This window comes from Grus americana, chromosome 7 (genome assembly GCF_028858705.1).
Source record: "Grus americana isolate bGruAme1 chromosome 7, bGruAme1.mat, whole genome shotgun sequence".
Classification (NCBI taxonomy): Eukaryota; Metazoa; Chordata; class Aves; order Gruiformes; family Gruidae; genus Grus; species Grus americana.
In genome coordinates, this window is record NC_072858.1 from 33313186 (window position 1) to 33339014 (window position 25829).

The window sequence follows — 25829 nt, forward strand, 5'->3', positions numbered from 1 at the left end:
TCCCATTACATAATATTGACCCATATTTGTGATATGTGACTTTTTTTCCAAACACTGTCAGGGATAATCCGTCACAGAATAAACTTTCTGATTACATGCTGAGACTCTATCATCCTTTAGCACAAACGTAACTTGTGCTTCAGACGATGCTATTCCTTGTTAAGACAAGCAGGGTACAATTCTTTCAGGCAAGAAAAACACCAAGAGAGTATCTTGTGCTTTGAAACTGAAATGCCTAGGACTAAATTCACTGCAGAATAATTGCACAGAATCGCATCTGGGAGTAATTTGAGCTTTAAAAAATGTTGAGCCCTAGCCCAGGTGATGGGAGTAGCGATTGGCTGTAGGAAACATGAAGTCTGAAGTATGACTTTGCAAAATGCTGTCTCAGGCAGGACCAGCTTGTTTCATGGTTCAGAAAAGTGGAGCTGTGGAAAAGGTTTCTCTGCTGTACTCTTCCACTGAAGTCTGCCAGTGTTTGTAGACTAACCAGCCTTTTCTTCCAAAGAAAAGGGTAATGGTGCGGGGAGATAAATAGATGTAGCTTAGCCAGGGGTTATTGCTAACAGGCAGCTGAGAAATGAGAGGCTTTGGAGGAATGGGAACACCCCCAAAGCTATCTGCTTTCACAGAGCTATGCAAAATCCATCCGTTCTTAAAAATCTGATTTCAGTTGCATAGAATAGAAAATAGAGGAGAAAAAGGTGTATAAAATAGAGGCAGAGAGAATAAAACTGGAATTCTCTCAGTATTCAAGAACAGGGTCTGCTTCAAATGGACTTTATATAATGTAGCAAAGAAGTAACAAGATTGTGTGAGCTGCTGGAGCGTCTGCCACATTGTAGAAAGGAATGAATGTGGGACACAAAGCTGAGAGACTAAATACGCTGGCTTCACAGAAAGAAATTTTCCAGCCTTACGTAGGAGATGACTGTGTGCTAAGAACAGTTGCAATATCGAGGAGAAAGGTTTTGCTTCTGTGCAAGGAATGAATGCTTGTCAGAGCCAAAATTAAAACCTGATGAACGCGGTCTCACCCACTTTCATTTCTTCCCTCTCAGATTCTACATTTGTCCTCATTCTGTCTCTGCATTCATTCATATATTCCTCTCTCTTCCCACCTCCCCATTGACTCACACTCTCCCTCCCTGTTTGTTATCGCTTCCTTTTCATTTTCTTTTCCTTTAGGTTTCCTTCCCACTCATTCCATTTCTCCTCTGCCTGACCCCTCTGCATGCATTTTCCTTCATGGTGAAAAAACAGCAGAGAGACAAAGAGGAGGAAAAAATAGAAGATGAGCCAGGAAGGGAGGGGTTGAAGAGAAGGCAGTGCAAGAAGGGTGCTCAGCGTTGCACTTTTTCCCCAGACTGCACTATGGACTTTTGAAGATGTCATAGGAGTAAGGGCTCCTATAAACCTGTTCCTTTCTTCCAGGCAGCAGCACTTGGCAGTGGCTTTGTGAAAGGTAATGCCAGAGCTCATTTCCTCAGATTAGTGTCCCTAGAAACCATCATAAGTAATAGAATAATCCCAAAGTGCAGTGGAAAGCCACCTCTGAGTGACAAACATCTGGCAGTGCATGGAGCTTGCTACCACGTTGGGCGAGTGAGGGCTGGCAGGAGACCGGGTGCCTCTTGGGACTCCAGAATGGGAAACGGGAGCTTTCGGAGTACTTTGGCCTTGCTGGCATGCAGTGCTGACCAAGAAACATCATGGCCTCAAGCTTGTCAGGAGCCTTGGTGCAATGAACGGGTGTTTCTCAAAGCAGCTGCTGCTGGTGTCTCAAAATCCATGGCCAAATGGTGCCAATTTCAGTTTAGTGAAACAACAGGAAGGTGCCAGGAATGCTTATTGTAATGTGTCGTAGGAAATGGGCTGAAGCCACTTTCTCTGGAGACTGGCGACCCCATCCCAGCACAATGAGCTTAATCCCAAAGTCAGTCCGTAATCTGGAGAAAGCGCTGTGCTCCCGCAGCCCCCAGGCCCAGAGGCTGCTCCTTCATGTGCCCTGCGGACCTGCAGTGAGGAGGGAGCTGAGCTGTCACACCCACTGATGGTGCAGTGCTGCACAAGTTCTAATTTCGTCTCCTATTGCTCTTTATTTACTTTTTCTCCTTTTCTGGCCCCAATCTTGTTCTTCAGTCTATTAACTGAGATGGAATTGTTTCTCCCCAATTTAAAAAAAAAAAAAATCTTACTTTTCACAGAAGCTTGGTAGAAATAGCACCAGTAGACTGCGGGTTATTTCTCCTTCCCACAAAAAGAGCAAGAGGGAAGTGTGCAGGGCAGATAGCCAGAAACAACGCGTTCCTGTACCCTGTCCTGCCGTCTGCAGCCTTCTGCCAGCTTTTCTTATCAATTTAACAACGGCTAACATTTCTTTCTTCAAATTCTTGCATAACTGAAGGATCAAAGTGAACGCACAGAGCCTTTGCAGTTTAGCGTGAATTACGGACAGCGTTTGCGGCGTACTGTGTGCTTAGGGAAGGGAAATCAATAACGGCGGGTTGCTGGAGTTTTTGCCTTAACGTGCCTCTCCACGGGTCGAAAGAACTCACGGAAATGAAACGCCGAGCAGGAGGGGTGTGGGTAGCTGTGCCCGAAGGCGGCCGGGTGAAGCCCAGGCCGGCTCTTTGCAGCGGCTGGCGGGCATTAACCCCCCGTGCAGGGACCGGCCGCCTGGGCGCCCGCCCGCCGCGCGCCCTCTGGGGCGCCTCCCGCCGGCCGTTACTAACGGTCGCCGCGTGAAGGGGCCGGCGCGTGCCCGGGGGGCTGCAGGCTGTGAGGGACAGCGCGGCGGCGGGGTAGGGACCGGGAAGGGCCGGGCGAGGAGGCTGGCGGGGCCGGGGAAAGGAGAGGTCGGGCGGCTGGCGGGGCCGGGCGAGGCTGCCGGCGGCGGGCAGGGGGAGCTCGGCGGGCGGCGGCGTCGCTCCTTGCCGCCGCCGTTACATAAGGAGGAGTGGGGGAGGGGAGCGGGTCGAGCCGCCGTTTTGACGCGGCGGCCCCTTTAAACGCGGAGCCTGGGGTGCGATGAGTGCGCGCCTCTCTGCTGCCCCCTCCCCGCCTCTCTGCAGTGACAAATCCGCTCCCCGCCCGCCTCCGCCGAGCCCAGCCGAGCCGAGCGGCGCCGGGAAGCGCTGCCGCGCGGCTCTGCACCGCCCGCCCGCCGCGGAGCCGGCCAGCCCCAGTCCCAGCCCCCGGCGGCGCGACAGCAGGGAGCGGCGAGGGGCGCAATGGAGGCTCCGCGCCTGGCGCACGCCATGAGCAGCCCCACTAGCCCCTGCGAGGAGGTGATCAAGAACCTGAGCTTGGAGGCGATTCAGCTTTGCGATAGGGACGGTAAGTCCAGCCGGGCTCGACACGGCTAATCCCAGCAGATGCAAAATGCTGCTGCCCTCATGGATGCTAATGCAAATTAATCCCCGCGGCGTATGGCCCTTTGTTATCCCCCATGTATTTGTAGGTGCAAGTGTTCCCCACCCCTCCCGCCGCCGCCGCCACCCTCCTACCATTGAGAACAAAAGAAAAAAAAAGAAGGTTGCACCTTGCTGGAGGGAAGGGAGGGAAACCCGCCGCTCCCTAAGCCATCTCTCGCGTTGCAGTGCGTTTACCCCTGGGCGAGCCTGCTGCACAACCCTGCCCCTGCCAGGAATGGACGCTGGGGTTTATTCTGGGAGAGGCAATAAGGAGAACTAGAGCAGGCGCTGCAGAGAGTCCGGATCGGGAGACGGGGTAGTGGCCCTGGTGGTTTTTTTATTATCCGTGATCTCCAAACTCCTTTGTATTGTAGGGCAGATCCTGCGCTTAAAATACACAGACGAATCTTCTGGCTGGCGTGGGCTAACGGCGAGACTTGTTGCCGGTCGCTTGTGCGAGCGATACGGCGGGGAGTGGACCGACATTGGGGCTCGCAAGAGCCGCAGCTCAGGGGGAGACGAAGCGGTAGGCGGCGGGTCCGGAGGGCCCCGCGGTTCAGCACCGCGGACAGCACCACGCCGGCGGCGGGCCCGTGTGTGCCGTGCCGGGCGGCCGCAGAGCCAAGGGACACCACGGTGCCCTGGAGGCAGCGGTAGTCCTTCCCCCGGTAGACACAGCCAGAACAGATGAAGTTTGGGTTTAGAGTTGCAGGTGCGGATGTGAAAGATTATGTGGGTCGAAGCAACCAGAAAAACGTAAGGTGGTGATGAGGGACAGCCAAAACAAATTGACGTGCTTAAAGCAACACTGGAAGCTGACTATGGTACGAGTAATATTGTTTATCCATAACTATGACAAAACCGAGCAGAGAAACTGATAGTCAAAGAATGAAAAAGTATTTTCTTGTAGAGTGGCATATAATTTGTGTTCGTATATCAGATTATTCTTATCTTCTCATTTGACATTGAATTATCAAAAATAACTTCTCATTTATTGATGCAAAATGTGCTTTGGGTATGGAATATGTTACCTGGTAAATATACCAAGAAATGGAGATGTTGTGTCAGTGAATGGTAGAGTTGAATTCATGAAACTATTTCTTTGTTGTGGGTGTATTTTTGGAGTATAACTATTATAGGTGATGATTATACAAAGAGTGAGTCCACCTTTCTTGGTTATTTTTTTACAAATTAGTTGCAATGAAATATTTCACTTTTTTGACCTAGACAGACTTAATATTTGAAATGCTGGATTTTTGTAAGCTCTTTCTTTTTCTTGACATATTCAAGAAATTGATAAGGCATTGAAAAGTCTTTTCAGTAATTATTTTTATCGTTGGATTGGAAAGTCTTTGAATTTTTTGATGTTTGAATTAAGATACAATATGCACTTCCATCCACTCATGCCTAACTCACTGCCTAGAGAAACTGAGCTATGTTTACAGTAGCGGAGGCTAGACTGTTCTTTAGTTAAAACATCTTTTGATGTATATTTCTTTTTATTAATACTAGAGAGAAATTAAAATAAATTATGCAATACTTTATACTTGTCTACCCCAAGTAATTGTAGTGAAGTACTCAGTGTTAATCATTGCAGACTCTATTTGGTTCAACATACCGTAGTTAAGGACTGCTCCACTATGTGGAATAGTGTCATGCAGACAAATAAATGGAAAAATGCAGTCTTTTCCATTTTAATTGCCTTTTAAATAGGCTTCACCGAAAAACAACAACTTTCTTGTAGATCTGGCTTTGAAAACTAATCTTAATCAAGTAAGCCACTATCGTACAGAGTCATTGCTTCCTACAATACATGATTGAATTTCTGAAGGAGGCTCCTATATTGGGTATGTAAAATATGCAACTCAGTGCCTAATTTGGCACAAGACTGCTCTTGAACATACTTCAGTATTTCCTACAGGTGGCACTTATGTATCATAAAGCTTGGTTTAATGGGAACACAAAAACAAGCAAGCAAAGGTTAAGGCATTAATCTTTCCAGGTAAGCGTGCAAATGTATATGCAACACATTTAGATTCCTAATTCTGTACATGGGTTTAGTGAGTGCATTTGTATTATAAAAATTTATGATCTATTTTAGGGTATCTTTGTTGTAAAAGCTGTAGTTCTTTAGGTGATATCTTGGCATCACTGGGGTTAATCAAAGTTTTGTGACAAATAATATATTACCTGGAGTGAATTAAAAATATGCTAGATTTTTATATTCTGAAAATGTCCTTGATCTCTAAGGTGTAGTAACTGTAAAGGCAACCAATGAAATGATAACATTACATGTCCAACTATGATAAATTGTGCAGCACGCTTAGTTTGGGATTGCAAGCAGTGCTGCAGTATAAACATAAGTAATAATGGAATATTTATGCAGATAATAAAGTATTTTTATTGTTTTCTAAGATGAGGGAATTAATATTGAAACATTTTGTATTCAGAAAACTGGGTTATACCTCCTATGGAGGTACATGCAGAAGCCAGAAATCCAAGTACTGGAGTGACCCGTTAATAATATCACAACAATTCATATATTATTAGATTTTTTTTCTGGTTTTTTCAGTGTTTGGGGGTTTTTTTTGCAAGCACTGTCATCTCTCTTAATGAATCAAGACCATTTAGAAAACTTACAAATGTTAAATACAAGAAAACAAATGTATGCGTTTTGGAGATTATTTTAAAAAAATAAAATCAGCTACTAAGATTTGGTTTAAAGTGAATACAACACTACAAAGCCAATTATCAGCTCTTACTTTCAGCATTCTGTTATTTATAAATGCATCTTGCATTATTTTTTCTTATTATTTTAGGTGGATCTGCTGGCACAGCATAGTATTAGTCTATTGCACAGTCTAACATGTAGTTTCCTTAGAACTCTGCTGATCTCATTTTGTGTATAGGAAAAAATGTACAATTTGTTATTTTCCTTTGCTGTATTTGAACATTGCAGCCATATTTCTGTAAACTTAGTCCAGGAAAGAAAGTTTAATCTGTGCTAAAAGCTCCAATGACCTTTTTATAAAATTTGTATTAGCCCTACCTAGGGATTAAACCTTTATTAGATGGCTGCCCTTTGTGTCATGAGCAGGCCAATTCTATGAAAATATATCTAACTTCAGGAAATCATAAGCTTTTGAAAAAACTGTGCTTTTCACAGACTTGGTAGAACAGTCTTAGATCTTAGCAGCTGAATTTCCTGAAGCTCCACATTGTGGCTGCACAGCGCTCCCCCTACAGATACTGTACTTTGGCTGCCAGGGTCCTGCCAGAGTAAGAGCAGTGATGCTGTCATTTGCTTTCTGTCCTCTGACAGTTGGCATAGACAGCTGGGATGCAGAAGAGACCTATCGAAAAGCAGAGCAACAAAACTTCTATGAGGATGTTGGAACTTGGCGGGGACAGAGTGGGGAGAGGAGCAAGAAAACTGGCCCAGAAGGCACTAATAGAGACTGAGGCAGTGGCTGGTCAAGGGTAGAAGAACAGGAAAGACTTAGAAGCTGGGGATGTTTGTGAGGATTAGATTAAATGGGAAGGTGGAAGTGGGCAAAATGACCCTCAATGAGAACAGGAAAAGAAGATGAAGGAGCAAGGGAGGTAATTCAAGTTCAGGCAGGGTGTCCAGGGAAGTAAAACTGGGCAAAAAAGATGAGCGAGCATTCACCCAGATTAGATGAATTGGGTGAATGAGAATGGAATGAGAACTGGGACCCCGTGAAGAGTAAACCTGGAGAGGTGACTGCAAAGAAGAGAAAGTACAAGAATGTGGAGGGAGGAACTGGGCACTTTGGACTACAGAGGTTAGGAGTAAAGGAATGGGACTAGGACTTGCTGAGCAAAGAGACTGGGACTGAAAAGACAGCCTTAGGAATGAAGAACAGGACTTTTGATGTGTGACTGGGAAGTAGAAGAAGGGGTGGGACAGGAACAAATTCAAGGAACAGGGCAGAAGTGGCCATGTTTTGGTGGGACAGCCAGAGAAAGGTCAGTGTGTGTCAGCATGTGCCATCTTCCAAAGCCACACACATGACCACAGGATAACAAATACTCCTTGTTCATTTGCCAGCAGAGAGATCTAAAATCCACTGGCGAAGCATGACATCCATTTTCAGTGCTTAGCTACGTGAAGGATAGCAGTCTGGTATGGCTGATGGTTGGCCCATTAGCTCAAATGGTAGCATCTGTGCCTCTCGCTGTGCACCTACATGTTCCAGCACTGCAGGTTACCCATATGAGAATTGACATGACCCACAGGTAGAATTTTAATCTTTTTTTTAGGTGCCATTTTGTAAAACCTAAGAAATAGTAGACATATAATGGGTTACTAAGGGTACCAAGTTAAGCAGGCAAAGCTAGAAAATGGTGAAAGTTTGGTCCTCTCTGCAGAACCGGCATGCTGTTGGGATGCTTATGTTGTGCAGTGAATACTGGGGATGTTGAATAGTGGGTTATAAACAAGGTAGGGGAAGAAATAAAGGAGAGAGAAATTTAATTCTAACCTGGAGTCTGTTCCAGACTTTCTGCATGGAAATGAGCAAGAACTACCTACTTTTCAAAGGGGTTTGTTCCTTGTTGTGTTTCTCCTTTTCTGAGTGCTCGATCCTGTTCCATGGTGTCAGGGCTTCAGGGGTACTGAGAGTCAACAGCTGCAGCTGACTTAAGAGAGAGTAGGAGTTTGAACATACGAAGTGCAGTGCTAAATGCTTTGAGAAAAGAGATGTTAACCGCCTTAAATAGACACTGGAAGTTAGTAACAATCTTTCAACTTTTCTGTGCCTCAGTTTTCCTTGTGTACAATGGAAGCAGTATTATTGCCTTCCCTCACAGAGATGTTTTCAAAATAAACTAATGAATGTTTGTTAAGCAGCCAGGCACTGTAGTAGCCTGGAAAACCCACGAGGTGCATGTAAAACCCACGATGAAATTCATAATTTTGTCTTCAGAGCAGAATATGAATAATGTGTAGCAAATAAGTCCTGGGACTACACACTGAACAATAGCGAATAGCTGTTACAAGAAAAATAGTTCATTATGTATGCACTATTCATTATGTATGCTGAATGAGTCAGAATTTATGTGGAAAAAATAGTATGTAATCATGCAGTTAAAGACTATATCATAATCTGAACAAACAAAGGGCCCAATTTAAGGTTATTCAAGTATGCTTAATTCTGATGTTTTCTAACTATTGATGGCTTAAACGATAAAATCTCAGTAAAGTGCTTTCAAAGTTGGGTTTTTTTTTTCCTGTGTTCACTTCATATATTTGAAGATAGTATTTGGGTATCAGGATTAGAACCAGAATTGATGTCTTGGCCAGTTTCAGTTGTGTAAATTAATTTCATCACCTTCCAAACACTTGACACCATCAAAATTGTTTAGTCTAACAAGCTTGTGTAAAAGCATTACATCACACAAGCTGTCATTTCTGTCTTATGTAAATAACTTGCATCTGTGGCTTTCCACGTTATTTGAGCATGTGTCATGTTTTCTTATTTATTGAAGTTTATTATTATGCTGGATTTATTGGAGCATTCTGAAAGATATTTCTAGAGTTTGTAAATGGGTATTTTCCTGGCCATATCATGTACACATTTGCCTTTCAAACAGAAGGCATAAAGTGGTATCATCCAGTCTCTGAATGCATTCTTCAAATCCCTTTTTTTGGCATTATGGAGTAGTATCACTGCTACTTCTGAAATGTTATTCTTTAAGTCTCACAGGTGGGGAAAAATTGAATTTCTAGGTAGAATCCCACACGAAGGACAATTTAAGAGATCCAAATTTCACAGTAACTCTTAGTGTCCTGAATGGTTGGACTTGCATTGTTGCTTGGGTTTTTTTTAAACTATGAGAGTTCTGAGCACGGGAATAAACAATTGGTATTTTCGTGTCCAACATAATAGATAGGTGCTTGTAATTGTGATATTTTGACAGGACACAAAATTCAGAGGCATGTTTACTGTTCTTTTTATTCCTCTCTACAACTGCAGGTTTGGAGATTTAAATTCACTCTCTTCAAAATGCAGACCCTTTTCTCGGGTTTGAATGATGGAATGGCCAGCTAAGAAATGTATTTCTTCCATAAAATTTTGTCTAACCTGGCTGAATTTAAAAATAGTGATTTTTTTTTTAATTTTTTTATTTATTTATTTATTTTGTGGCAAGCAATAATGCTGCTTCAGGTAGGAGCTAAAATCTAGTCAGTGGCTTCAAAACCTCTCTTGTTGCAAAGAAAAATACTTATTATGGTTTTAGCTTTACATTCTTGCCAGATGCTAATATTTTCACATGTAATACTCCTTAGTGTTAGGACACAGAAAAATACTAAATGCAGCCAAGCAACTATTTTAAAGTCTTCATAAATGGTCTTTAGAATTGTGGAAGAGAAGAAAAACAATTATTTGCTTATGTCTTTCACTTCAGCGCACCACTGCAAGTATTTTATCCTGACTTGTTTTATATCATAAGCAATGATGCCACTAATAACTAGTGAGGCTTTACTACAAACTGACTATTCAACATCCTTGTGCCAAGAAATATAGTCATCCCCATTCTTCCTCTATATTCTTTAATTTTCAGAGTTATTTTCCTTCCTTCTTCCTCCTTCCTCATCTCCTTTTAGAGCTTTATACCACTTAAATCTGTGTAATTGATTATTGACTATTTTGACTGGCAATGACCAAGTTATATATTATTAGCTATTTAAATCTTGCCTGTTATTCTATTTGTGCCCCTATTGATTCAATTATTCTTCACTGAAACTTTTCTAGATCCTTTATAAAGCAACTGAAATGTTTGATGTGTAATTATGCCAGATTCACATACAGAAGCACTGTTCTCTCCCAGTGCTTATCACTGATATTACTAAGTTGAAACTCAAATCTATAATGTGGATTTTGTAGTGAATTTCTACTCATTGTTATAATTAAGGCTTTTTAAACATTACTGTCTCCCATGTATGTCCCTTCTTCTTTGTGTTTGTTTCAGATTATAGTTCCCAGATGCATTCTTTTATTCTGTAACAGAATCCATTTTATCATTTTCTGCCTATGTTTCTAAGCCATCTTGTGCTTGCAGCTCCTTCTATTTTAATGTTGTCTGCAATACAGAAATGTTATCTCTCTTTCCAGATCATTCATAAAGATGCTTATTTAGCCTGGAACTAGCCACAGGCTCTATGGTAGCCCAGCAGACACCCGAACTCCTTAGCTATTTTGCCATCTATCAGTCTCATCTCTGCCAGCCAATGTTCAGCTCTGCAGATCAGGAGTTCTTAATAAGTACAATGGCAGGAGTAATCATTTAGGGAAGAAAATTCTACTCCCTCCAGCATCTGAGAAGCAGGAATGCCAAGCCAACCCCTCACTTAAAATTTCATATATCTTCCACAAATCTCAAAGACAAAACCTGTTTTTCTTGAGTAAGAGTTAAGCCATTAGTATCCACTTAATCTGTTTCATCTTCCATTTCAAACTAGATGTAGCAATTTTCTTCTCAGCCTACTAATCTGATGGCTCTACCACGCCTGGCAAGCTGTGTTCTGAGCTCGCTTCTCTGAATTCGCTATTTACCCTGCAGTTATGCCTGTATATTCTCAATCAGAGTCTGCCATTTCAGCTTTTACAGCAGCTTTCCAGTGAGGTCCCTGGTCCCAGAGCCATAGCTTCTAGAACAAGCAGAATATTGCTTTTGTCATGTAAGGTGGGGGGAGGAGAGACTATGTCACATTCTTATTTAGAGTTCTTTAGTATTTCATCATTCATTTTTGAATGGGTTCTGGTCAGGCATTGTTTTGTCTCCAAAGGCTTGCTAAAGCTTATCTCCCTGACCTTGGGTTTTCCTTCTGGGACTTCCCTGCTTCATTAATTTTCCATTTTTTCCTCCCAAATCTAGAAAGATCTTCTTTACCAATCCTTTGTAATTTCCTCCACTTTTTATTATTCATTGCCTCTGTATACCATGCTGGAGGCCCCAGCTTTTCTGAATAAGATAATTTTCAGTTTCCTTTGTGCTGCTGAAGGAGTGCCAGCATCTTTAACCACAATTGAGGAAGTAATCTTTAAAAGTTCTTACAGTCTGGGTTTGTTTTTCTTAGTCCACTTGGTACAGTAGGTACATCTGCCGTGCTGCCAGCATGCATGGCCTTTTGTGCTTTATGTGACCTGGAAGTCTACATTTAATTCTGGCTGAACACATCCCAGAATCATCCACTAGGTTGTCTTTTCTCTTTTGATAGAAGTTTTAAGCATTTCACTTGCAGACTGCTTTCTTCAAAAATTTATAAACATGTCTGAAAAAATAGTACTAACATTACCACTATATGACACATTTTATAAAATATGTCACTACTATAGGAAAGTATGAACAATTACAATGTTTATGATGTTGGAACTAAAGAAAGCACTGCTCCAGGATCATTTCCTGTGGTTTTCACACTAGGTTTTGTTATGCAGTGGAGCTTCCTTTATTTGACCTTGAAAATGTTTCCTTCAGCACAGAAGCTTTGGTTAGAATTCATTGTAGTGTTTGTAGCTGGATCAATTTTCACAGCGGTGTTTGTAGTTGAATCATTAATCAATTTTATTTTATTGTTTCCAAAGAATGTTCTTGTTTTATTTATGCTTGAATGAACAAGCTGTTTTGCATGGATGTTTTCAAAAACAATGATTAGCTAGTTTTTATAACCTAACAACAGTTTCTCTGAGCCGTGACGGTTCTACCTGCTGCCAAAAAGGGGAGACCTTAAAACTAGTTTGGTGTTACTCTTTCATTCCTGCAGAATGACAGAAAGTATTATGAGTTGCACTCTTTCTTAGTTCCAAGTATAGAGTGGCATCTGACGTTTATTTCTCCGATACTGTTAAGTCAGACACAGCTGGCAGCTCTAGGAGAAGCATAGTTTGAGGAATTCCCATGTTGAGCTTTGTATATGCACTCTCATTAGGATAATTCTGCAGTTTGCAATTGTCAGAAGCATCCCATAAATTTATTCTCTGAGCTGTTCCATTGGCTTCAATAAGACTTTGTGTAAATTTGCATTCGTAACCCAGCATGATTAAGATCTTACAACTACTGTATTTTCCTAACTTTTGTTGTGTGTATTCTACTTTATTTCATATAGATAGACATTTTGGAATTTCTCTCTTTAAACTGCAGTTTATCTGAATTTTACCTGTCTTTAGTTTTGGCTTAGAAATAACATTTTAAAAAGAATATTCTGGGGGTTTTTTGCAGTTCACTTCTATGTGCATTCATAGCTGAAGACATATGGACTTCAAAATCAGCAGGATAAAAAGATGTTAAAAGACTCTTTCAACCTTGGCCAGCCATAAGTACTAGTATACAAGTATCGGTGAAGTGATTCATGCTGTGTCGTTGGTCCCTTCAATCTAACTTATGTAAAGGGAAATTATACATGAGTTTATATAAACTAAGGGATAAAATTAAGAACAGAGTGTGCAGCAGATTGTATTTTAATGCTTCTAAGGTACATCTGATGACATAAAGTAAATATACACTTACACTTTTATGATGGATTTTATGCTGGTAATTTAATATAAATGCTCAGTAGTAAACATATGGCTTTCAGAATGCTAATATTTCTGACGAATTTCTAGCCTTTACACTTTCAATGTAATTTCAAAGCATATTTCTAATCATAGGAACTGAAAATGCCCCAGCCTATCTGCTCACTGAATCCATTACATCAAAGAGTTCTGTTCCTCTTGTGTGGAACATACTGGATTTTTAGTCAGTATTACATGTGCTCTGATGACATAGCTACAACCTTACCCTTTGTGAAAGGACAGATTTGAGCAGTAAGACTTCACAGGCAGTTTATTGGGATTGTCTCACCTCTGCCCATGTGTAGAGGTTACTTTCTCTTCCCCCCTAGATGGAGGCACCTGAAACTCCAGGTACATTTCTTTGTTTCCTCTGTCTATGAACTGTTTTGTACCATGCTTTGGAACCTTGGCCCATTGAATATGTTGCTTCTGTACTTCACTTTGTCACTCTTTAAGTAGCATGGGGCTCTTAAGTCATATTTGATTTACAGAGATCTGAGTATAGCAGCCTTTCTCAAATATGAGAGTTTAATTTCATATTTTGTGACATGTCAGGTAGCCAGATGCCCCAGCATGATCTGTGTAGTAGGAACATGTCTGGTACTCTATGCTTTCTTGTAACTGTACAAGTACAGGGAAGACAGAATCAGATTCCGTATGTGAAGAATAACATACTGATTCTCCTCCTTCTATTTTTATATATTCTGTAATGCTCAGCTGGTTTCTGGGTTGCTTCCTTGAGCAAACCATCAACAAACCACCTAGACTGCCTGGTGAGGCTGTCAGCCCTAATGCAAGTGTGCAGTTCTTGAGATGGAAGACATACAGTGAAACTAAATTCTTCAGTATATCTTAGTATGCTTGTTATATTTAGCTCATATAGTAGGGAGTCTGAGTTGGAAAGCATTACCTGAGATGCTTTTAAATGCTGTAAATCCAAAAGATGAAAACCGAAGCTAAATATGAATTCTTTTAAAGTAACACACCCAAGGGGACTTGGATGGCTTAGTGATTTTGTAGTAGGTTGTGCAGCTACTCCTTTATAGGTAATAATTCAATTTTGTCTTACCGTGATCATAACTGATCACTTGTTACAATCTAATGACTGTTTGATAGCCTGAATTATAAGACTACAGAAGACTTCATAATGGAAAATATTTAAAGTATCCAACTCAGCTGTACTTTTTAAAAAAATTAATTCTGGAACTATTGAGGACCTTGGCATTCCAATGGTTTTGAATCTGACAGTTCAGAATTGTTATATGTTTCTTTTAATTACATCAAAACTTCAGTCTGAGTTTTCTCCTCTTCATTAGACAATCTTCATTAGAGACTTCTAGTAAACCCACACAGTCTATATGCCATACCGTGTCTTAGAGAGGGGTGAACTCTAACATCAACAAAACTCTGCTTAAAGATTTCTTTTGACTATAGTATTCATAGCTGTGTCATTTGTATATTCTAGTATCTGTGACAAGCTTGAATTCATTGTAGCTTTCCCCTTGATAAGTGAGTATGTAACAGGGTCCTCTCTAATTTCTGCATGCTTGCCTACCTTAATGAAACTGGCAGCAACCTAAGTTCTCTATGACCTCTCTACTCTTGTCAGAGGTTCAAAAGTTGGTAACAGTCAACCAGTGACAGACCCACATCCAAAGACCTTGACTATGTTTGGTTGCCCTGGGAAACCAGCTAAAAATGAAACAAAACAACTCCAGCTCCTTCCAGAAAAGGCTCTCAAAACCCCTATATCCTTTATTTGTCAGGGCCTGAGAGAAAGTCTGAAACCTGCATAAAAAGTAAATTTTAAAAAATTGTACAAGTTACAGAGTAGAATTTCCTGAACTATTGTGAATATGTAATACATTTCAAATCACAGTTAAAAAGCACAAATGGGTATAAACCCGAGCCAAATCCTATCCCTTACAAGAGATCTGTGTGAAAAGCACACAGCAATTACCAGTGTGCTGAAGTAAAGAAATGCTCATTCATGCTGCAGATTGCCTGGGTGTGCAGTGAGTTACAAAAGCCCACTCATGCTGAGCACCCTAATTTCTCAAGAAAAATGCTTAGTAAAATTGTGTTCCCCAGCCTTGAGTTCTCTCTGCTGCCCTTCAAGTGATGAGTTTTGCCTTTCTCTCTGGGCTTCCCTTTGCTTGAAAGAAAAGTGGTTTTTAAATGAAAATGCTTGTGTGATCAAGGCAGTTGCAGTTTTCAGACAAGCTGGCAGGTCAGATTAAAGCTCCTTTGAATACAAGGCTGCCTCTCCTTGCTAGATTTGAACTCACATGACTTAACTTGAAGTAGAGAACACATTTTTGGGTTTGATTAAGGCAGAGCTGCAATAAATGGCACAAGTTATTGCCAGCCAAATAAGAATGAGGTCAACAAGTATGAGCGTGAGGTCCATGGTAATAAACTGACGTGAAAGTGTTTGTTTGTCTCTCTCTTTTGTTGAGTGACATGTGAAAGCACAAATCATGAAAGAACACTCACTTCTCTAATATAGAGTTAATACTAAAACCAATGAAGATTAAGGCCAATGCTTTGCCCTCAGTTACACTGTGTTAGATGAAGAGCATTGGAGCAATTAGGCCAGTGACCCAGAGCAGTGTAACTTGGATCGGAATCTGGCCCCAAGCAACTTGTCCAGGGTCATACAGTCAATGTCTTCATCTATGAGATCTGTTTTCTTTCATTGTTAGTCTTGGAGACATAGGCAGTTCCACGGTCTCAGAGGCAGCTGTACTTGTTTATTCATCAGAAGAGAAAAACCTCGTGCCATAAGAAACACCAGATCCCCTCCTGCTCCAGAATCTGCCCTTTAGTAATCAACAGGGTGGGGGTCTGTTGAAAAAGGTCACTCCCTGTTTTCCAGCAAAACAGTACTGAGATAGCATCATTCTGAAAATACACCACAAAATGGGTCTGAGTGCAGTCTGAAGTATGGTCAGAATTTCATAAGGATTCATAGATACCTGACCATGCAGACTTCTCCTGCTAAATGAATAAAGTACACATGATAAATTGATCTGCTTTTATAGTAGTCTTTCTGATGTAGTTACTTGCTTTCAAAATATGGAATTCCATGTAATCGAAGGTATGCATTATATGCAAATTCTAGTATGTATAAGTAGCTGTAAAGTTCGTTTTAATTTTTAAATGACATTTAAATTAAGCTAGAAGATGGTTTAGAGCCTTTTACATCCCTTATTACTTTATTTCCCTTTCAGCAGCTGAGAAACATTCATTTTAATTAAAATTTGTTTTTTAAATACATCTTGTAGTCAACACATGCTGAGAAGAGCCGCTTACCACCCATGTACTGTAAGCTTGCTGTGCTGAGCAAAATGGGAGCATTACTTTAGTTAGTAGTAAATACTGTGGTGGTTTAGCGTTTGTGGTCTACTATATTGTCCTGTTTGATTTCAAGAAGGTAGAATTTCACTAGTCTAGCTCTCACAGTCAGAGGCATAAAAACCAATGGTTTGCCAGTAGGAGTTGTAGTGCAGTGGTAGCTATTTTTGCCACACTGCAATTCTCATTCCATAGAAGGTTGCAGAGAAGCTTGTTTAACTTCAGCATGACAAGGTACAGTAAAAAATAAACCCACGTCTTTAGTATAAGCAGTGTAGGAGAAGTGCTTATCAGTATAAGTCTTTTTGCATATACGAGTCACTCAGCAGACAGGATGATGGGCAAGATGCTGATGTTTGGCGGTGTTATTTGCACTCAATCTCAGCTTATGTGGCCAATTCAGTTTACTTGGTTTTGATATTCATGGGTCATAAAAGGAGATCCCACCACTCCTCTCTACCCCAAAGATTTGGTCAGTGCTTAGAGCATGGTAGGACTGGTACATCTGCATATCTTAGAGAAGGGGAAAAGTAGGCATGATGGCATGTCAATTTAATCTTCTGTGCTAGGTGGTTTTTTAGTGTCTTGCAGTTTTCCTGGTGCTTAGTGAAGAAATGTGTACATACATGATTATTCACAACCTTCCAGTTGCATGTTTTTATCTGATAATGAAATTCCTCCTTTTTCATAATTTACCCATATATTTTTAAGACAATGAAAATTAAATTTTGTGTGCGCACATGTGTGTTTAGCTTAGCATTTTACTGAGTTATCACTCCTCAACTTACCTGTAATAAAAATGCAAAAAAAAAGAGGAAAATTTGGGTAATAGTGGCCCAGCCTTGTGGAACACCAAGTACTTTATAGATAAGCATAGAGGCATCCAGTTTTCATAAAAATATTTTTCCAAAGAATATCCATAAGGAGTAAGGGAAACTCAAAAAGGTGTCATTGTATCAACAGAGACTTACATCTATTTCCATTTCTCTATCAGAAAGTCTAGGTTTTTGGTTGCTATTGACATTCTGAAAATGTGGTTTAGTTTTGAATGAGTAAAGTATAAATACTAAGCACTTCTAAGACATCAGGATACCCAATAAGAATTTAATCTTTCTGAAAGAATAAGGTCAGCATTGCCATATTAGCCATTGATCAGATTTTCAGTCAGGTTTCGTCTTATGCTTTGGGTTTGTGAAACTCATGTGACTCATGTGTGCCTCCACAATTCACTTTCAGCCGTAGGTATGAATTGTTAAACATTTGCAGCCAAGTTTTCAGAAGCTCTCAAGTAACTCAGCTAAAATCCCATTAATTTCAGTAAGATTCTTCTAAATCATTTAGGTACTTTTGAAGATGTTACCAAATGTTACTTAATTTTTTGCTTCAGCTAAGGATGGGTCAAAAATCAAAGGAAGTATTGACACTGAATTGAAACAATTGGCTGATAACAACAGAGGACAACTCACAGTGATAGATCTGATTTTTCTTTATGCTAATAACAAAGGAGGAAACAATTATTTTGAGAAATTAGTTTAATGATGCAATTAAATACATAATTTTTATATTAAAATTAATTAAATTACCATTATTAAATAATTTAGCTATAATTGCAGTTAGCAAGATATAAATTAATCCATATTCAAGCTTAAACAGTTCTGAGATGTTTGATCCTATTAGTGCTTTCAGAAAAAATATTGTGGGGATAAGTGAAAAACTCTGAAGTATTTCACACAGAAATTTGGAGAAATTATTCTTTATCCCTTTTAAAGTATCAGTCCAGAGGATATTTCTGAGTCAGTGAGATGCAGATTTCTTTGCTATGGGAGTTCAGAAATTAGCCGCAGTGTAATACTTTTTTCCCCACCATATTCTTTTTCTTGTTTCTCTTTGGCAATATGGTGGGTTGACCCTGGCTGGACACCAGGTGCCCACCAAAGCTGCTCTATCACTGCCCTCTTCAGCTGGTCAGGGGAGAGAAAATGTAATGAAAGGCTCATGAGTCGAGATAAGGACAGGGAGATCACTCACCAATTACTGTCATGGGCAAATCAGACTTGACTTGGGAAAATTAATTTAATTTATTGCCAATCAAATCAGAGTCGAGTAATGAGAAATGAAACCAATTCTTAAAAACACCTTCCCCCTACCCCTCCCTTCTTTCCGGGCTCAACTTCATCTCCGATTTCTCTCCCTCCTCCCCTGCAGCGGCACAGGGGGACAGGGAATGAGGGTAGTGGTCAGTTCATCATACGTTGTCTCTGCCGCTTCTTCCTCCTCAGGGGGAGGACTCCTCACATTCTTCCCCTGCTCCAGGATGTGGTCCCTCCCACGGGAGACAGTCCTCCATGAACTTCTCCAACGTGAGTCCTTGCCGGAGGCTGCAGTTCTTCCTGAGCTGCTCCAGTGTGAGCTCCTTCCACAGGGTGCAGACCTTCAGGAGCAGACTGCTCCAGCGTGGGTCCCCCACGGGGTCACAAGTCCTGCCAGGAGCCTGCTCCAGCATGGGCTTCCCATGGGAACGCAGCCTCCTTCGGGTGCATCCACCTGCTCTGGTGTGGCATCCTCCACGGGCTGCAGGTGGATATCAGCTCCACCATGGACCTCCATGTGCTGCAGGGGGACAGCCTGCCTCACCATGGCCTTCTCCATGGGCTGCAGGGGAATCTCTGCTCCGGCACCTGGACCACCTCCTCTCCCTGACCTTGGTGTCTGCAGGGTTGTTGTTCTCACATCTTCTCACTCCTCTCTGGCTACAATTGCTCCTGGGTTTTTTTTTCCCCTTCTTAACTATGTTATCCCAGAGGTGCTGCCACCGTGGCTGATGGGCTTAGCCTTGGCCAGTGGTGAGTCCGTCTTGGGGCTGGCTAGCGTTGGCTCTATCGGACGTGGAGGAAGCTTCTAGCAGCTTCTCACAGAAGCCACCACTGTAGTCATCCACCTAACAAAGCCTTGCCACATAAACCAAACACATTCCACCCCTCACCTCTGTGAATCACCTATTTAAGAATTATTACTAAAATCCACATTCATCACACAATCTTCACAAACTTCCGTCATATCAACAACAAAAAAATTTCCCCACACCAAAATCAAAATAACATCATCACGACACTGAATGAAAGTGGACAATTTACACACACAATCCACCCCTTGTCCCCTCACCACAGTTAGAACAACAGAAATTCTCCACAATCATTCCACTCTCTAGCTTTGTTCATTCTGTGTTTTGCCTGTTACCTCTCCCAATTACTATCCTTATCTTGACCCACGAGCCTTTTGTTATATTTTCATAGAATCATAAAATGGTTTGGGTTGGAAGGGACCTTAAAGACCATCTAGTTCCAACCCCCCTGCTGCGGGCAGGGACACCCTCCACTAGACCAGGTTGCCCAAAGCCTCATCCAACCTGGTCTTAAACACTTCCAGGGAGGGGGCATCCACAGCTCCTCTGGGCAACCTGTGCCAGTGCCTCACCACTCTGACAGTAAAGAATTTCTTTCTAACATCTGATCTAAATCGACCCTCCTTCAGCTTAAACCCATTACCCCTTGTCCTGTCACTACACTCCCTCATAAACAGTCCCTCACCATCTTTCCTGTAGGCCCCCTTCAGGTACTGGTAAGCTGCAGTTAGATCTCCCTGGAGCCTCCTTTTCTCCAGGCTGAACAACCCCAACTCTCTCAGCCTGTCCTCATAGGAGAGGTGCTCCAGCCCTCTGATCAGCTTCGTGGCCCTCCTCTGGACTTGTTCCAACAGCTCCATGTCTCTCCTGTACTGGGGCCCCCAGAGCTGGACGCAGTACTCCAGGTGGGGTCTCAGAAGAGTGGAGTAGAGGGGCAGGATCACCTTCCTCAACCTGCTGGTCACACCTCTTTTGATGCAGCCCAGGATATGGCTGGCTTTCTGGGCTGCAAGCGCACACTGCCGGCTCATGTTGAGCTTCTCATCAATCAATACCCCCAAGTCCTCCTCCTCGGTGCTGCTTTCAATCCATTCCTCGCCCAGCCTATAGTCATGCTTGGGATTGCGCTGACCCACGTGCAGGACCTTGCACTTGGCCTTGTTGAACTTCATGCGGTTCACACAGGCCCACCTCTCCAGCCTGTCAAGGTCCCTCTGGATGGCATCCCTTCCCTCCAGTGTGTTGACCACACCACACAGCTTGGCGTCGTCGGCAAACTTGCTGAGGGTGCACTCGATCCCACTGTCCATGTCGCCAACAAAGATGTTGAACAGTGCCGGTCCCAGTACCGACCCCTGAGGAACACCACTCATCACTGTTCTCCACTTGGACATTGAGCCGTTGAACGCAACTCTTTGAGTGCGACCATCCAGCCAATTCCTTATCCACTGAGTGGTCCATCCATGGAATCCGTGTCTCTCCAATTTAGAGACAAGGATGTCATGCGGGACAGTGTCAAATGCCTTGCACAAGTCCAGGTAGATGATGTCAGCTGCCCTTCCCTTATCCATCAACACTGTAACCCCATCATAGAAGGCCACCAAATTTGTCAGGCATGATTTGCCCTTAGTGAAGCCGTGTTGGCTCCTCTCCTCTGTCCAGCTGAGGAGGGTAGTGATAGAGCAGCTTTGGTGGGCACCTGGCATACAGCCAGGGTCAACCCACCATAGGCAGGAATCTTGCAAATTATCAGAGGTTGCTGTTGCGTCATGAAAATCATGAGAATTTGCAAATGTAATTTAGGAAAAAATTACAAAGGATAACTTCAGCTAGCTCTTAGCTTCTGTGACCTCCACTTCTAGTCTCTGAAGAAATTAGTCTCCTCTAAGGCAAAGGTAAATGTGAGAGCTAACTGTAGGTTCTCAGATTATCCAATTTAGGAATCTGCCTTTCTTCACTGAATGGAAAGTGAGCCTGAGGAGACTCACTGCCCAAGGCTGATGTTGGTCTTTGTTAGTATTTTCTTCTTTCCTAGCACAGTAAGATTATTACTGGTTTCCACAGTAGTGCATCATATCAATATTGCACATGAACATTGTTGCAAGTCATATGTATAAAATCTTTTGGACGGTAGCCTTTGTTTTTGATTAGAGGATGCGTCTTTTGTATAAAATTCATTCTAGGTGTAATTCCTCAGACATCTATGGTCTTATTGCAGGAGCAAATGTTGTTCCTGCTTTTTCCCTTGTTAGTGTGTCTACTGTCATTTTTAAGAAGTAAAGACATGTTTGGATTTTATTATCTTTAACTTTGAAGGAGTACATATGGCCCAAAAATTCCACTCTTGAGAATTTTGTACTTAAGCCAAAATTTATGTTCCACACAAATGTTATAATGGGACTAATTGCTTTCTGCTTAATAATTATACTAACCTTCTCTGTACAGATACTTAATTTCCTGTTGAACCTAACGTTGCATTCAGTGTCCACTGAGAGAATGCTTGACCTGTAAACCACAGCCCTACAGTTCTTATGGCATAATTGTATTCCAAAATATACCAGTGTAATTTATTTGCTAGCTGTCAGCTTTGCCACAGTTGCATTGTGTATTCCCATTGGTGTTAGTGGAAAACACACTTAAACTTGTCTGAGGAAACTAAGCCCCTGAAGTCCCATCTGCACAAGATCTCAAAATACATGATAGTAAAGTGCTTTTGCTGAGGGCAAATGAGCATCTCAGTTGAGTTAGTATTCAAGTAAATGGCAAAACTTGAAGACTGTGCGGAATTCTTTTCTTTCATTATGCACTGTCCATCAGTTGCTGTATTACATCTCCTGTCAGGTAGCAACTGAGTCTCTGAGCCATCTTCGTAAAACAAGAGGCTGCTTGCAGAACAAGGTTTCAGTCCTGTAGCTGCCAGCAGGCAGCGAGAAACGAGTCGTGGGACAGCACGGGGCGCTGGTTGGTGGGAACTAAGAGCCTGCACATTTGTTGCTGTCAGTGGCAGGATTGAGATATTGGGCTGCTCCTGATTTGAATCATGGGACCACTTGTAGAGTTCATTTGTTCTCCATGTAAGATGGAGCAAGAATTGAGTCCTTTGTAAGAGGCTGAAATTCTTTAATACAGAAACTAGACAATCTGGAGATTGCTCAGTGCTTTATGTAGGCACAATTTTGGGGTACTCTCCCTGTTGAAGAAGGCAGCTCTACTACAGGTACAGTTGTGCTTGCAGAGTCTAGTTGTGTTCTCTTTCTTTTGCGATGTGGAATATTCCTGCTGAAGTCAATCGTATGTATAGATTAGTAGGAAACAGCTAAATTAAGCCTTGAGTTAAAACCAAGTAACAAGAGAATCTGAACGTATACAAGCATTTAAAAAACACTCAGTAAATATAGATGTGTATATTATAGCTATAAATAAGTAATGCTTTATTTTCAAAACTATTTTTTAAATTTTTGGACAGTGCACATTATCTTAATAGAAAATGCAGAACAGTAGTATCAGACATGGGGAGGAAATGAGAATATTTAGAGAGGTTTATCCCTCTAACAGGATTTATAGATCCAGGTATTCTCTATCTAATGTAGGAATTGGTTTTACAAGGATACTTATTTAGAAAATATTCTTACATATGCTTATATTAATATAAAAATCTGCATTGGGAGTTAGTTTGCCAGGATTCTGGGGGAGAGGAGAGAGAGACATCTAAGAGTCTGACACTATTCGCTCATATCTTTTTTTGTACATGAAAAGAAGCACAAATAAAGCATAAATGTTACTTATGGATAGCAAGTTGAACTTTGAAATAGAATAGCTATCCTGGAGAAGTGCCACATAAATGGCCTAACAGATGTTGTTGTATTTGTATTTCCTCTGTGTGATTTCATTGTGTCTCTTGAACAAGGTGTTGCAGTGAACACTGAAATTCTTGATATTCAGGTTATTTGCTTAGTAAGGACATATTGTCCTGGTCCTGTAAAACAATTTTATATAGCTAGCAGTTGAACAGGGACCCATTCATTCCAGAGCTCAGGAGAAAAATATGATATTGTATTTTTGCTTAGTTAAAGTTGAAGTATGCAGCTAATATATAATTTCATGGCACTTTCCTGTCATTTTTGACAGTTATACAGAAAGAAGAATTCTCCGTCCCACTGAATTTTTGAGGAAATAAAATACCTCCCCAGTAAGTTGGAGAATTCAGTCTGAATTATAGTACTCAAATATTGTCAGTCCATATCAGTTTTCTAGAATTACAAACCTTAATATTTTACCTTTATAGAGCTGATATATAAACAATCAGTTGAAATATCAAGACAAGGAAAGGTAGAAATTTTTCCATTTCAGAAGGTATAAAGATGTCTCTGTTCATTTTATGGGAGTACCTGTTTCTAAGTGAGTTGTTTTCAGTTGTTACTATCAATATCTAGTAAGAGGATTTCTTACATCATGGTACATAGGTGCTCTTTTTGAAGTCCATCCCCTCTCATCAAATATTTCTACTTCAAAAGGTCATAGCTAATGTCTCTCATTGTATTGAAAATGTTAACTTGAGAAAAAGACTTTCTGTTTTCCCCAATGGATATATTTAAGATCTTAAAAAGGGGATTTTTTTAAAAAAATGTCATTTGTATTATAAGATTTTTGTTTGACTTTTGATATGTTTATTACCTGTGCTATTGGTAACTGTGTATAATGTAAACGTCATTTTTCGAGGTCTCAAAAATTGCTTTACCTTTACAGTTCATTCCTCTATGACTCACATCCTCATCTATGTATCTTTTGATTTTCAGATATCTTCCCAGAATGTATTAAGGATCCAGTGTCAGCTTTTAATTTTGTGCTATGTGGGTACAGTCTCACCTTGCTTATTTTCTGGCTCACAAACCTTAGTCACATTTCCCTTATCAAATTCCTAGGTTTTCGTGGAGCTGACAGTGCAGCACTTAGTGCACTATCTTCTGCGTGACAGCAGCCCAGATAAACCCCAAACTATGTGAACCAATTACGTCAGGATAGAAGAACATTGTGGTGACGTAGAAGTGGCATGGCGACTGTTCCACTGGCTTTCCTCCCAGTTGCTAGTTGTGGGATATCACCAGGGCTTCCTTGTGCTTTTGGCATTCCCAGTTAGTTCAGTAGCTTCTGAGTTTCTTACCTGCAGTAAAAAATTGCAGCAACCTAGAGGCTGCTTTGAGCTGCTTTAGCACAGACAGCCACACTCTGGATGAGTGGAACAATTACCACTGAATCTAGGCTTTCCTTTTTGTAGCAAACTTTCAATCCTGGGCCACAGGTCAGTGTTAGAGATGGAGGTTTTTCAGGAACCTCATGTTACATAGGCTTAGTTTTCTTTATTGTCTGTATAGTCCCCCTAAAATATGTGTTTTGTATTACCTAGTTTTCCATCTTTTTGTTTTTCTTTATTTCTTTTTTCTTTTTTTTCCTCATCACAAAGCCATTTTTCATCATATAAATGTCAAAAGATCTCACTTTTGGAAAGTGTCTTGAATTGTTTTCTTCCTTGCTGGTAGAGGTAAATTCAGAGAACAGCCTGTCTTCAGATAGAATTTGAGTAGGACCTGTTATTTACTTTGCTGTTCATCTACCAAGTTTTAAATGAGCCTTAAATGAGTGCCTTAACAAGTACTGACATTTCTGTATTTTCAGTTAAATTCTTTGTGAATTATTAGATTCCATGACTTTTAACACTGTTTATTTGAAATCTCTAAATATATCCATGTCTTCTGGAAAATTAAATTGAGTGTTTGAACAGATTTTTTTGCAAATTGTTGTGAAATCAAAGTTTAAGAAACTGCTGTCCTCAAGTATTTAGCTGTCACCTCCTCAGCTGAGAATGTGGTAGCAAGACTAGTGAGCTCTTAGGATGTTTCAGTGTAACTTAATAGCTGGAAAAGACAGGATTGTAACTGGAAATAGCTGTCACTAACAAGCATTCCACTGTTTCTGTTGTGCTGTGTTCTGTTTTAAATCTAGACCATATTAAATGCAAAGAGTTTCATCCTCAGAAAAAGAAACTCCTTAATAGCAACCATTTCAGATGCAAAGACAGGCGTGAGATTTACAAAGTACAAATTGACAGCCTAAAATGCCTTAATGTTTTTTACGTATCCTTTAGGAACATGTTTTCAAAGTTCCATGGCAATGATGTTGGCAGCTTAGGAAAGCCATAATAGTGATTTTTGAATGTCTCCTCCAAAAGCATCAGAAATCCGTGTTTCCCACAACATGACTCTAAAGACACTGAAGATTTATCCCTGAGTACAAAGAAACTTGGAACCAGATGATTTGTCTTTGTCCATACAACTGGAGATTTTCTAGTGTGATGCCAAAAGAGGCAAATCTATTTATACACATTGAGGGGGGTTCGTAATGGGTTTAAAGGAAAATGTAAGTTACGCTTCATTAAGCTGATGTAATTTGCATCTTGAGGGACAGAAGGACAAAGCCTTAGCAGGAAACAGAGTTGACGAGATTTTAAAGTAATGCAAGGAAAAGCCATTTTATCACTTTCTTCTCTTTTCTGTTGGTTGTTCTCCTGGCATGTTTTGGCTC

General features: G+C 41.1%; 1 protein-coding gene across 3 annotated transcripts in view; it reads left to right on the forward strand.

Annotated features, from left to right (window-relative positions):
* The window catches only part of PHYHIPL (phytanoyl-CoA 2-hydroxylase interacting protein like), a 60909-nt gene that overhangs the window by 18939 nt on the left and 16141 nt on the right, over positions 1–25829 (forward strand). Inside the window, exon 1 of one of the 3 annotated variants that reach the window (XM_054832269.1) lies at positions 2942–3339. The exons of 1 other annotated variant lie outside the window; for it this stretch is intronic. In XM_054832269.1, the coding sequence (XP_054688244.1) occupies positions 3234–3339 (106 nt within the window). In that variant the 5' untranslated portion in view covers positions 2942–3233. Of the gene's footprint in view, positions 1–2941; positions 3340–4102; positions 4241–25829 lie in introns of those variants that run through there. One more of the 3 variants, XM_054832271.1, reaches the window with a different exon arrangement.